At 43.5% G+C, this 12,882-nt stretch overlaps 2 protein-coding genes and 1 long non-coding RNA gene across 7 annotated transcripts in view; 2 read left to right on the plus strand and 1 right to left on the minus strand.

Moving 5' to 3' along the window:
• LOC107321995 overlaps nt 1-4,359 on the plus strand; it is a 5,626-nt gene extending 1,267 nt beyond the window's left edge. The window contains exons 2-5 of one of the 3 annotated variants that reach the window (XR_001558742.2): nt 192-305; nt 801-952; nt 1,962-2,045; nt 4,222-4,359. This is a non-coding gene — a long non-coding RNA (uncharacterized LOC107321995). Of the gene's footprint in view, nt 1-191; nt 306-800; nt 953-1,961; nt 2,046-2,130; nt 3,669-4,221 lie in introns of those variants that run through there. The other 2 variants (XR_001558744.2, XR_004309212.1) reach the window with 2 other exon arrangements.
• Nucleotides 3,514-10,301, minus strand: PSMD12 (proteasome 26S subunit, non-ATPase 12). 2 transcript variants are annotated; one of them, XR_001558741.2, is made up of 11 exons: nt 10,117-10,301; nt 8,856-8,915; nt 8,511-8,639; nt 8,080-8,187; nt 7,461-7,565; nt 6,896-7,045; nt 6,618-6,752; nt 6,162-6,274; nt 5,614-5,788; nt 5,028-5,160; nt 3,514-3,963 (listed from the first exon to the last, which is right to left on the minus strand). XR_001558741.2 is itself a non-coding variant. In XM_015879523.2 (11 exons), exons 1-11 carry the CDS (start codon nt 10,222-10,224, stop codon nt 3,754-3,756), a joined length of 1,371 nt encoding a protein of 456 aa, XP_015735009.1. In that variant the 5' UTR covers nt 10,225-10,298; the 3' UTR covers nt 3,514-3,753. The 2 variants fall into 2 exon arrangements, 1 of the variants encoding a protein (XP_015735009.1); XM_015879523.2 differs by having other exon boundaries at nt 5,028-5,105; nt 10,117-10,298.
• Nucleotides 10,302-12,155: 1,854 nt separating this feature from the next.
• The window catches only part of PITPNC1 (phosphatidylinositol transfer protein cytoplasmic 1), a 59,104-nt gene continuing 58,377 nt past the window's right edge, over nt 12,156-12,882 (plus strand). The window contains exon 1 of one of the 2 annotated variants that reach the window (XM_015879528.2): nt 12,156-12,745. In XM_015879528.2, the coding sequence (XP_015735014.1) occupies nt 12,698-12,745 (48 nt within the window). In that variant the 5' untranslated portion in view covers nt 12,156-12,697. The remainder of the gene's footprint in view (nt 12,746-12,882) is intronic. The other variant, XM_015879526.2, reaches the window with a different exon arrangement.

Genomic DNA, 12,882 nt, shown 5'->3' on the forward strand with positions numbered 1-12,882 from the left:
CTTCCCTTCTCCATCCCTTCCCTTCTCCATCCCTTCCCTTCTCCATCCCTTCCCTTCTCCGTCCCTTCCCTTCTCCGTCCCTTCCCTTCTCCGTCCCTTCCCTTCTCCGTCCCTTCCCTTCTCCGTCCCTTCCCTTCTCCGTCCCTTCCCTTCTCTGTCCCTTCCCTTCTCCATCCTTTGCTTATTTACAGCTGTCTCTCTTAAAACGCCTATAAAACTGGATCCCTGCGTTATGGCTGCGGTGAGATGACAGAACACCTCCGTGCTTTTGAGAAGCTCCATCTCGTTCTGCTGAAGGACTGCAGGTAACACGTTGCTGGCTGGGCAAGAATCCCAAAAACTGCTTTGCAAAACACGTTTGGCCATCGGTGCTTCATGCCAAGGCTGTTTTGCAGCGTTGTTTTCTGGCCCCGCACAGCACAGCACCACTTCTTTGCTCTGAAGGAAGAGTGGCTGCTTCAGCACCTTCCTTGCGTTTATCAGCAGGGTTCCAGTTGTTTCGTTGTTTGTATTTTTTATTTAAACTTTTCTACTTTAATTAAAGTAATTGCGAGATTTAGATCATGTGAGTATTGGATTTTCCTAAATACATTTGTATTTAAATCTATGCTTAACGCCTCCTAACTCTTTGAAGAGTAACCACCAGCTGAGTCTCTGATGCACTGCTGCTGCAAGAAGGTACTTGTGCCCAGGAATACTTTCAATATTCATCAGTATTATGTTTATAAGGAGAGCTCCTTGCAAAATAATGAGAATACAAAAGGAAATACATTTTAAGAAGAAATCCTTTGCATTTGCAGCTCCAGACTCAGATCAATGTGCTTTCAAGTTGGCTTTACAGGTCTGATGGGGACCGTTCCAGTGTCCCTTGGAACTGGATTTGGATTTTTCCCCTGTGCTCTGCAGAGGCCAGGCAGAAATGAAGACAGCAGTTATGGTCAAGCAGATAAAGGTGAAAACACGTTTAGGACCTAAATAACATTGTTTAGGCTGCTACAATGCAATTAGGTCTTTTATTTTAGAGGATGGTTGTGTCCAGTTCTACTGAGCTTTTATATTGTGCATGAATTCTCCTGTAGGGATATGCAAAGAGTATTTTATTATTTTTTTAATCAGAAATAGAATGACTTATGTCTGTATGTAAAAAAATGTATATTTCCTCTGGGATAAGGTAAATAGTTTCTGGCTTTATTTTTCACATAAGCTGCCTTAACTTTTGAATCCCTTTCTTCTGAAAGGATTTCTTTATACTCTACTAGGAAAAATTTGTGTAGCTAGTGAGCTATAAGGGAAGGATTTGTTCAGCAACTTAGGCTCTTTTTACTGCTTTGTCTTAAATTAAACTTCTTAGCCATGTATGAAGCAGGTTTTACTCCATTTTGTCAACTAGTGGATTGTATTGCAGAAGCCCTGAGTGGATAGAGGCTGAGCTATGAAGCCAGATCTTCACTGAGCATGGGGAAGGCAGGAACAGATGTTACGTGCTGACTACTCACTCACTCACATTTCCAGAACTGCCCAGACTCCTCAGGTTCCTGGAATTCCCATGTGCTGTGTTCACCAAGGGGATTTCATGATGATAACATCACAGTACTAGACTTTTGTTGAGGAACGTGAGGTTTTTTTTGTACTGTATGCATCATCTCTTCCTGCTGCCCAGGGAGATGAGCAACAGTGGGTTATATTGAGTCTGTGAGCAGAAGAAAAGCAACAGTAGCAGTTGGAAATGTCAGAAATGCCACAGTCACAACAGGGAGGCATAAGAGGGACTAAAACAATGAACCTCTGCTGAGCATCGTGAGACTTGACAGGATTCAGATGCTCAGATGTGCAACAAGTGATAGTTGTAGAGAATAATTATAATGCTGAGATTTATAATTTAACAAACTCCGACAATATCATGTTCAGCTATATTTTTAATTATATTTTTTACACATTTTATGATCTCAAAATCTTTTCAGATCTGAAAATGGCAGATTCTTGCTGGAAATTCAGATGGCTCAACCTCCTGGGGATCGTAACTGCAAGGAAGCCCTGAACACAAGGTACTAACACGTTCAGTCTCCCTACCCTTAAATCAAGATTCTGCAAATCACGACTACTCACAGGGCTTCTCCTGATCCTGTGAAGCTAGGAGACATGCCAAGTACCTTGGAGAATCTAGGCTCTTTGCCAAAAAGAATGAGTTTGAAAACCTGAGGCCACTTAGGGCTACTAGGCGCCCTGCCACGAAGCTGAGATCTGAGCAGTTCTGAAAGGTGTGGCACAAATTCTGGAAGAGTTGGAGCCCTCACTTCCTTCAGGGCTAATGGAAAGCTGGTAGCCAAAAAGCCCTGGAGCCCTGGCTCTCCCATGAGTTGCACACTTAGTTTAGTTTCTACATTTTCAAAACAAAACTAATTATTATGAGCTTACAGTGTTGCTGCTTTTTTTTCCCTCTTTCTTCTCAGACCTTGGCTTTCACGAGACATTCAGAAAACAGATTTCCATTCTATGATAAAGTTCATTCTGTTTTCTCAGAAATTGCTTTTCTCAAATTCCAATAGAGAAAACCTAATTTTCAATCAGCTTCACTTGTGATGTATTCTAAAGCTAGTCAGGAAACCCCATTATAATTAACATGGGCAATTAGTAAACACAATTACATACAGCATTGAATTGCCTCACAGACCCTGCAGCCTAACATGCCAGTAGATCTCTTTCACCTCTGGAAAACGAAACAGATGTTTCTCAATAGAAGCTTCAGCCTGCTTGCAATAATGGATGTTCCAAGGCTTAGCACACAAGATCTTTGTTATTTTTTTGAACTCTCTCAGAAGCAGCAGTCATGGGAAACGAACAGAAGTTAAGTGGTTTACCCTCTGCCACAAACAAGTCAGTGGTAGACCTGAGGTTAGATAGCAATGGTAATTCTTCATCTTATTAAACAACAAAGTAAACTTTCTAGGCTGATCAGTTGGCTGAGGAGTAGCAAGATCTGATTTTGCAGCATGAAAATTCCCCTGGAATTCCTCCAGTGTCCTCCAACATACAAATGATCTCAACTTTAATCTTACTCTGTAATTATCCACGGCTAATATTTCATCAACACAGACTCCTTAAACACATGTAATTTCTAAAGTAAGGATATTCCAACTAATTCTTGGCTCATTTTTAATTTGAACCACAAAAGGAGAGTGAGTAGCAAACAGCACTAAGGAGATGTTGAAAGTCCACAGCAGATTGATCTGAACTTTGTAGTTTCTCTGTGTAATTGTTTGATCTTGACAGTATGGGATTAAACATCTCCAGTGCATTTCTTAAGAAGCAGGCATGCCTTGCTGTAGACCTTTGACATAACTCCATGCTATTAGCATATAACCTCAGTGCATGCTACTGTAAAGCCCTAAGTTTTTAACTTTATTTACCATGTGTCCTCTCAATCACAGCCTCAAAAATGTTCCTGTAACAATAGAATCATGAATTATCCAGAAAAAGCAAAAATGGAAGAAAAAAATCACAAGACTACCATTATACAGGCAATACAGTTTTATTATGTTCTTTCACCAATTGTAGCAAAAATGTTTAACAACTGAATGAATAATCAAGGGAACTCAACTGTCAACAGGAATTTCAGAATTATGTTCTAAATTTTAGACCAGGAAGCCCTGACAGGGAGGAAAAAAAAACCAAAACCATATACACACTGTAATAATAGTCTCTATTATGAAGATTTAATGCCTTCTTTAAAAGCACTGAGATTATTGAGGCACCTTACTGTAGGTTATGTATCATCTCCTCTTTGGCAATGAGATGTGTGGTTTTGTTAACTAGGGCCATTAGTGAGTTCAGCTTGTGAGACCAGTCATTCAGTATATTGTTTGGATCCTTAGGCCTCTGGAAATTGATAATTCCTGCCAGCCTGTCTACTTTAGCAAAGATGGTCTTGTTAACTACTAGGTTAGACAGGAACTCCTCCGATTCCTGAAAAGACAAACAGCACTAAGTCAAGGAAACAGCATTTTTATCTTCAAAGCATCAGAAGTCCAGCTAAACAGCATTAAAGCTAACAGAAACCCAGAGTTTATAGCACTGTATTTAGAAACAGCATAATGCTTTCATATTACTCATTGGCACAGCAAGCAGCTAGCACCATCTATTCAAAATTTTGGGGGGGTTTCTTTCTCATTTCACCTACATTATCTTCCGTGCCATTCAGTGTTTAACATACTACACCAACAGACTTCTACACAGATATCAGACTGCACTTTCTGGCAAGCAAGACACAGGAAAATCCCTGTGAATTAAGGATGATAAACCCTGTATCTTCAGTCAGATTTCTTCACTCATTGACAAGAGTTTTTTCTCAGTGAAATACACGATAAGGAGCTTCAGCATTGAAATATGACCTCGAGCACAAACCCATTTTTAGTAACAACTCTTGCCTTATGGGCACATGCATTGTAACAGCCAGATCTGTCTGGATAGAAAAAAAATAAAAGCAAAAAAACAACTTTCCTGATTTCCATAATGGCATGAAAAAACATACAGGTCCTGGCACTGAACGGTGGAAACAAAGTAGCAAATAAACAGATTAATATACTATTACTCCCAACAGGCTTTTCCACTACTTCCCATCTAAAGAGCCCAATGTTCAGTTAATGCTTCCTATCACTATAGCACATTTTGTTCTTCCTGCTAAGAGCTGAGAAGCACTGGTAGTGCAGTGGAATGAGATGCAAAGAATACTGCACCGAGATATCTACAAGCAGTAATAGATATACATAGAGATCCATGAACATTAATAAACACACACATATAAATCCTGAGAATTCTACTGACCAAGCAGTGCATTTCTACAATGCTGCATTGTCTGTAAAACAATGATGGTCAACAGCACTTTTCAGAGCTTTATAAGAAAAAAGATTTAAAAAATCAAATTAAAAGAATGTTACTCTGCTGAGTACTTATATTCTTGCCACAAGCAAACACACACACAAACATTTCTATTCCCTTGATGAAAGGAAAATAAGCAAAGCAACACTTACATCAATGGACAGATCCAGGAGCTGTGCCATTCTCTTCATTGTAATTCTGGTATAATATTTAGCCATTATTCTAATATTCTGGAATAAAAGTGTTCAGAGTAGAGGGTTATGTGCAAAAAATAATTGAGGCAGGCTGCAAAAATATAAAAGTCAATGTTAAAAGCAGATTAGGACCTATAGTGCTCTAATGGCAGTCCAGCATAAATCATGTAAATGAGTTGTGGACAGTTATTGTGCTTGTGAAACGTGTAATTCATAGTCTCTGTGTGACAAATTATTAAGTAACAATCAACTAATTATTAATTTCAGGCAAACCAAAACAAGCTTTTACTCTACTGGTATGTGAATGCTAAACCTTAAAATCTGAGCACAATATGCTCTTTTTTTTTTTGGCCAAATGTATATCTATACTATGCACATATGAATAAATGAACAACTGAAAAACAGAACATAATGAAAAATGCAACTTATCTGCTGCTTTCCTACATGAAAAAATACCTCTGTAACAGAAGTATGGCAAACAAAAAGCATTTTTAGTTCAGACAAAGCATACATGGCTAATTGGAAAAGGACGAGCCATGCTTACATGTTCCACAACTCTGTTCTTTAAATCTTTCCATCTCTTTTCACCTTCCTCTGTACAGCCAAAAACATCTGTTGCAGGACTGTCAAGGGATCCTTCTCTCAATTCCTTCCCATATTCTTCAACTAGGGCAGTCCATCGCATCAACTCCATGGTGGTAAATAATTTTAGGAGGTCTCTGCAAATCATTTACTAAGGGTGATTAACAATTCTTTCTCAATAAGACATATTTAATACTTAAGTAAATCAGATTAATCATTTAAAAATGTTTTCATTACCATTAATACTCATTGGTCTTCATAAGTGTTACCTCTAATACTTCACACTACAGGGACCATTAAAGTCCAACTGTTTCTAATGAAGTGTTTTCTCTTATAAGCAGAAATGTTTATTTCAACTTGTAACACACAATCATGAAAGTTTTGCAGTATTTTTCATACAATAGACGCTGAAACGTTTGCAGCAGACTCAGCATAAACACATTTCACCTCTACAGCTACTGTAAGAGAGATGCTCTGACCTGAGAATTGCTTATTAGAAAGAGCACTTACTTATACTTCGGGATTTCTTCTAGCTTTTTGTCACTACTAATTCTGTGCACCAGATCAGATTGTTCATTGTCATAAGGTGAAAGAATAACATAAAGAACAACGCTCTTCAGTGCCTGGAATGAGAAAGAGTGTTTACGTTTTTTTTCCCCATAATTAAACAGAAGCATTGAAAACTTTGCAGAGCTTAGAATTTAACACGTAAAATGGTGATGCCAAACATATTAAGAAGTTATGGTAAAATTGATGTTATCTTGCAGAAATGCACCTCCCTTCATAGCAATACATTTAAATTAATACAGGTTAACAAAAATTCCAAAATTTCAAAGTTTTTTTTTTTTCATTTCAATGTGTAACTATCCCATTTCATATACAGCCCTATAAGGAATTGCAGAGCTGTTTCTAATTTCTGCAATTCCACAAAACCAAAAAGTTATTCTCAAGAATTGTTGTTTTTACCTGCTGCCACTTTTCACTCTCAGCTTGAATACATGGAGTATCATAAATGGCTCTGTAGTGCTTACAAATGGAGAGGTAGGAGCCTTCGTGTTGATCCAGCTGGATCATTAGGTTGTAGTATTTCAATTTTAGTTTCTGAAACAGTAGAATTACCACAGTTCTATTAGTTATGTAAACGAAATCCAAATCCACCCCAGAAAATAGACAATTTGAATATACATGAACCTGAATGACATGATTAAAATAAGGAGGGAAAAAAAAATCCTCAAATGACTTACTTCTGTGTTTTCTTCTTGAAAAAATTTTGTATTGATTTTTTTGCTGATAATTTGGGTCCGAATGTAGTCTTTTACAGCTAGACAGAGCCTCATCTGCTCAAGGATAAATTCTACGCGTTCTTTCTTTTCCATTGAACCATAAGTTTCCACCTAAGATGGAAATGCAACTGAGTCAGATCATGTAAAACAGAAGCGTACTATGATTCACAAAGAAAAATCAAACCAACACAGCTGTTCCAGAGCAAGTGAAGACGGTGATAAGGTTATTTAATTTTGAATTACAGCCCTTACTGACATGAGAAAATAAACCAATCACTGACGTGTAACTCACTGTACTACTGAGCAAAGCAAACTGAAATTTGTTTTCCAAAAGGGAAATATTCCATGAAATTTAACCACAGAGCAAACAAAAGCACTTAAAACTGAATTACAATCTCACTCACAACAGTTAATCTCATTCCAGGCATTTTCTGCAGATGTCCATGATTAAGTTTCAGAACAATAATCTACGAGCAGTCAGTATTAATTGTACTAGTGATTTAATTGCGATTACACAGCATGTTACCTGCAATTCTTGCAGAATAGAAGCAGCCTCTTTCACTTCACCGTTCTGTTCCTTTATTGTTGCGAGTGTCTTTGTCAGGCGAGCACGTTCGATTTCCACATATATCTGAAATCAGAAGAAGCAATTTATATATTGGAATTCTCTAAAAAAGAACATAACTATAAGACTACAGCCCTATAAGACATCTATTTCATGTTTTTATGCAACTAATTAATTCCACACGCATCTATAGACTGTGTTGATGCTATCCACAAAAATACACTGATAAAATATAATGGGTAGATGGCAAAATTGAAATATCTGGACCAAATTAATCCAAGAAATGCCTGAATTCCTTTACCATTCCCAACACAAACATAAAAGAATCTGAACAGCAAATGAAGCATTAGATCCTTTCTTTTTTGGGGGGATAAGCAAAAGGAACAATATGTAAATAATGGACTCGTGATGTTTTTGACTACCACAGCTGTACATACCACCCTGCTAAATGCAGGAGAAAATAGTTAGAAATGGGCAGTTTAAATTAATTTGAATATAACATTCAGAAGCTTTGCTTTTAAATACGGTGAGCATTTTTATTCTACCTTTTAGATATTCAGTCTTAAAACAAAAATCTTACTTTTCCTTCTGTGACTGTTCGCAACGTGTCAATTAAGCGCAGTTTCACCGGTAAGTCTGTGATTTCTTCAACGTAAGTGCAGCACTGCTGGACCATTTTAGCAACTGCCTGGTACGGTAACAGAATAGAAGCATCATTGTAGGCTTCTCAAATGCATTCAGATACTAAAGAATATTAAACTATAAAGAGACTCAATACGCATGCAAGATAAATCTAATCACAGATCTTCTCTTAAGCGTGCACAGCACTTTTTCCTCTTTAGGACACGATTTTTCAAGAAGGGAAGGAAGAGGAGGAACTAGGACTGATCCTTTCCATTTCTGCATATTCACAGATAAGCACTAACAGGCTGGCATCCATCAGGGACAAGCACAGATTATTGGGGAATAATACAAATTCAAATACTTTTTGTTCCAAAGGATTAAACTCACCTGTTTTAATTGACTTCTTCTCTTTGACAGAAGAATAATATTTTCATTCAGAGCATCCCAGTCTTTAGCTTCGTAACACATCTTCACTATAGCCACTAAGATACGTGATGTGGAAACCATGTCAGAAGCCTGTAACAAACAAGCAGTTTATTAGTGATGGGAAAAACAACCTGCAGATCTGTATCACTTGCATTGCTATGATATAAAGAGGAAAAGAAATCTACTATATCTAGTCTTGCTGATAAGAATGACAAAAGACTGATGCCACAATTCCCTTTAATACAGTGGAAAGGGGTGGGGAGTGTGTAGACCAACACAGCATTAAATGATGCACACCATACGTACCGTTCGTGTTTGTTTTTCCAAGGAGAGAAGGTTCTCAATTACTTCTTGCAATCTCCCCTCCTGGAGCAATAGGAAAAGAAACATCACAAGTAAAAAAATACAATTCGGTTTAAAAACTTTTAGAGGACTTTCACTGTGACTTTCACCCACATTTATCACATCTTAATAACAGTATATTGTAGAAAACAAACCATATGCTAAGGATGGAATTCCAACAGTAATTCAACAGATGTGCTCCTATTGCCACTGAATTTACACATGTGGGAAAGAAGCGTGGCCACGATGCTCACAATGACACAGAGCTGCAACAATGGGATAAAACATCTGTTGTCGTAGTAGCCTGAAGGGAACAGGGCACACGGCCTTCCTATCTGAAAGGTACTGCCTTTAAAAGCCCACATCACACCATACAGCCCTGTATGCCTCTCACCGGACTTGTTGACTACACAAAGCATTGCTAGTGCGTAGGAACCAGATGCCGTCCTGCTGGAACAGGACAGCACATCCACTCCCACTGTTCCGGGGTTTGACAACCTCCACACTACAAAACAAAGTCCATAGAGAAGCCCCAGCTGCACCATACCCACACTCCATGGCTGCCCGTGGCCGTGCACAACCGTTACTCAGCAGAGGCCCCAGCACTTTCCATCTACTCATGACCACGGGCTCCCTTCGTTTTTGGGGCACACAGAGCCTGATGGGGGACAACAGCCCGGAGGCGCCCAATGTGTTGTGTTCCTGCGAGGAACCTCATTGCAGCCTTTCAATACCTGAAGGGAACTTACTCCCAGGAGGGGAGAAAACTCTTGGAAAGGGCTGACAATAGCAGGACACGGGGAAATGGTTTTAAGTTAAAAGAGGGAAGATTTAGGTTGGATGATGTTAGGGGGAAGTTCTTCACTAGGAGAGTGGTTAGGGCCTGGAACAGGCTGCCCAGGGAGGTTGTGGATGCCCCGTCCTTGTTCAAGGCCAGGTTGGATGGGGCCCTGGGCAACCTGATCTAGTAAAGGTGTATGTTTGGTGGCCCTGCCAGGCAGGGGGGTTGGAACTACATGATCCTTGAGGTCCCTTCCAACCCGGGTCATTCTGTGATCTGTGAGGAGCGGTCACCTCCGTCCCGTTCCTCACATCGGAGCCGTCCGCTCGGCCACGCTCAGGCCGCAGCCCGGCCTCCCTCAGCCCCGAGCAGCCCGGGCCTAGTCCGCACCGTGCCATGACTCAGCCCATCCGCACCGCCCGCCTTTCCCCCCCCCAGCCTCACCTGCGCCATCCGCTCGCACTCTGGCAGCCGTTGATCCACCGTAGCGCTATAATCCACCTCCATTTTCACGATGCGCCCATCGGCCCGTTCCGCGCCGCCCTCCGCCATGGCCCCGGCTCCGCTCCGCGTCCCCCCAGCGAACACACAGCGGAAGCAGCGCTGTGCGCAGGCGCAATGGGGACAGCCCGGCGGAAGGGCCCCGCACTGCAGCGCGCAGGCGCTGCCGGGACACCTCGGGGCGGGGCGGGATGGGAGGGGCCGCCTCAGGGGGCGGTCGGTGCGGGGCTGAGGGGGCGGCTCCTAGAGCGGCCCGTAGAGCGGGGTTTGTTCGTTGTTGTGTCGGTTCACAGCCCACACAGAAGCTCCTCAGCGCTCCGTGTGCCCGCTGAGCCGCTGTGTTGCTCACATCTCACATCTCACGTCCGTTGTGTGAGGCCGCGCCCTGTGTGATGGCTGAGTCAATAGCACGGCGGCTTGACGCCATTTCTCCGCATTCTGAGGCAAATATAAATCTGAGGCACCTCCTGTGCCAGCCCCGAGCCCCGCAGCGCTGCTCAGCGCCCATAAGGATGCGTAGGAACGATCCTACGGCAGAAACCAACAGAGGATGGCAGCTAAAATAGCATCCGATGAGCGTTATGTGAGAAAAAAACCCGAGTTCCAAAGGTCAGTGATGGAGTCACCGCTCCCTCCTCCACACAGAGCGTGTGGGGCGATGCAGAGACACGGGAAGGATGTTTGGTTTCCATTTGACTTAGCCTGGCTTCAAGGCACCATGCAAAGTTCAGTGTTCACAGTGTCTTGCAGTAGGAATCAAGGTGATTCTGTTCCCCCCAGTTAATCTAACTAATAAATCGCTTAAAATTGAGTTCAACGTATTAGATCTGAACTTGGATCTCCTCTATAGGTGATACATAGGTGATATATAGGTGATATATAGGTGATATTAGGGGTACTGCCTCATTTGGGCTATTGCATAGAAGTTTCATTAGTACCAACGTGATGGATTGTGAGCACAAACTGGGTGTTTACAATTGGACGGTGTCAAATTGGAAGCAGAAAACATAAAGCACGTTGTTCAAAGCTCATGTGAGAACCCAGCTGGCAGCACAGCTCCTGGGTTTTCTATTGCTTTGTGTGGGCGGTTCTGCTCTGCTGGGAAGTCAGGGCGTGTGAAATACGTGCCATTAATGGAACGGAGTGGAAGAGTTATATTGTTAGCTCCAGGAGATGGCACTGTGTCCTGTGTGGGCTTCAGATGATATACATCGCCTTGAAATCTACATTCAGAGCCAATGAAAACCTGGGGGGGTTCTGCTCTTGTTATGAAATGCGTTTCATGGTAGACCTCAATTCGTGTCCAACTGCCCTAAATATGGCATTCAATCGCTCGTATCTTTGCAAATAAATTAGATGTAAGTGCACCTTCTGCCATTGTGCAGTGCTTTGTGTTTCGTGCTGCAATCACAGGGCTTCCCTGCGAGCTGCTTTATGGCCATTCCATTGATAGGAGCAGCAATGTACACTTGGCATGATTAACTCCGTAATGTAAGCACTCGGGTTTCTCAGATGGCTTCAGAGTTGGCTGCCCGTGTGTTGAGAGATGTCAATTAGTAACAGTGTATCTGAAACAACAAAATCCCAGTGGACATGGTGACATTGTTCGATTGGGAAGGAGGCACTTTGTCCCTGAACTTTACATGTGGCGTTTGAAACAACCCAAAGCAGTTTTTATTTGCGCAGCCAACTCGGCATTGCTGATAGCGACGGGCTGACCAGAAGGGAAATGGGTGAGGCCTTCACATCCTGTGCTGTATCTCCCCTGCTGCTTTTCTAACAGGCTGAAGCTCTCGTTGTGCTGTTGTAGTGCGGCCGGCACAGCCCCATGTACCCGCGGTCCCCCCGTCCCATCACACCCCCCGTGTCGGGCCGTTTAAATCCGCCCCATTGGCGGCTGTTGCCGCCCTCCCTCCTTCCTGCCGCGCCGTGATGTCAGCCGCTCCCCCGCCGGGGCCGCCGGCTCCATCCAGGCCGGCCGCCTCCCGCCCGCCCCCAGCCGCACCGCGGGGCCCCGCGGCCGCCGAGCGCTGCCCCGAACCCAGCGGGAGCCGCGGCGGACGGGGAGGAGGCGGGAGCCGCGTTCGGCAGCCGGGGGAGGAAGCGGCAGAAAAAAAAGCCTTTGTGTCGGAAATCGGCGTCGCGTGTCTCCCGCTTTGGCCGGGCTGAGAGCAGCGAGCTCGGCTCGGTTGGTCTTTTCGCCGCCCCGGGCATGTCTTGACATAGCAGAGAGAGGCCGCCGCTTTCGCGCACTTCCGACGGATGTCTTTGAACGTGCGACGGGCGCTTCGGGTTTGAGACTTTGTAGAGCTCCGTGCGTGTGCCAAATTCACATGATCGCGGGTTGAACGAGGAAGAACGGCAAGAAAGGAGCCGTTGTGCCGCCGATCTCCGCCGGGTCCGCCCCGCCCGGACGGTCTCGGGGCTGCGCGGGGAGACGAAGGCGATCGATCCGAGCGGCCGCCCCGCACTGCGCGGCACTGAGCGCTTCTCGGCCGGCAGCTCCGCACCGACACACGGGAATATGCTGATGAAGGAGTACCGGATCTGCATGCCGCTCACCGTGGAGGAGGTAAGCTGCGCTCGGCTGATCCCTGGCTCTATCTCTACCCGGGATGTTGGGGTCGGCTTCGCTGCGGGCGTTCGTTCGTCCTTCATTTGTGTGACAAACTTGGGCTGCCCGGAGCGGCATCTCTGCGGTGCGGGATG

Source organism: Coturnix japonica, chromosome 18 (assembly GCF_001577835.2).
Source record: "Coturnix japonica isolate 7356 chromosome 18, Coturnix japonica 2.1, whole genome shotgun sequence".
NCBI classification, from domain to species: Eukaryota; Metazoa; Chordata; class Aves; order Galliformes; family Phasianidae; genus Coturnix; species Coturnix japonica.

Bases quoted from the DNA above. Each gene is read 5' to 3' on its own strand.
- PSMD12 (XM_015879523.2), bottom strand. From the start codon at position 10,224: ATGGCGGAGGGCGGCGCGGAACGGGCCGATGGGCGCATCGTGAAAATG. The intron at 8,640-8,855 runs GTACGTATGGTG...TGTTTGTTACAG, and splicing joins TGGAAAAACAAACACGAACG to GCTTCTGACATGGTTTCCAC. The intron at 6,753-6,895 runs GTAAGTCATTTG...CTACTGTTTCAG, and splicing joins TTCAAGAAGAAAACACAGAA to AAACTAAAATTGAAATACTA.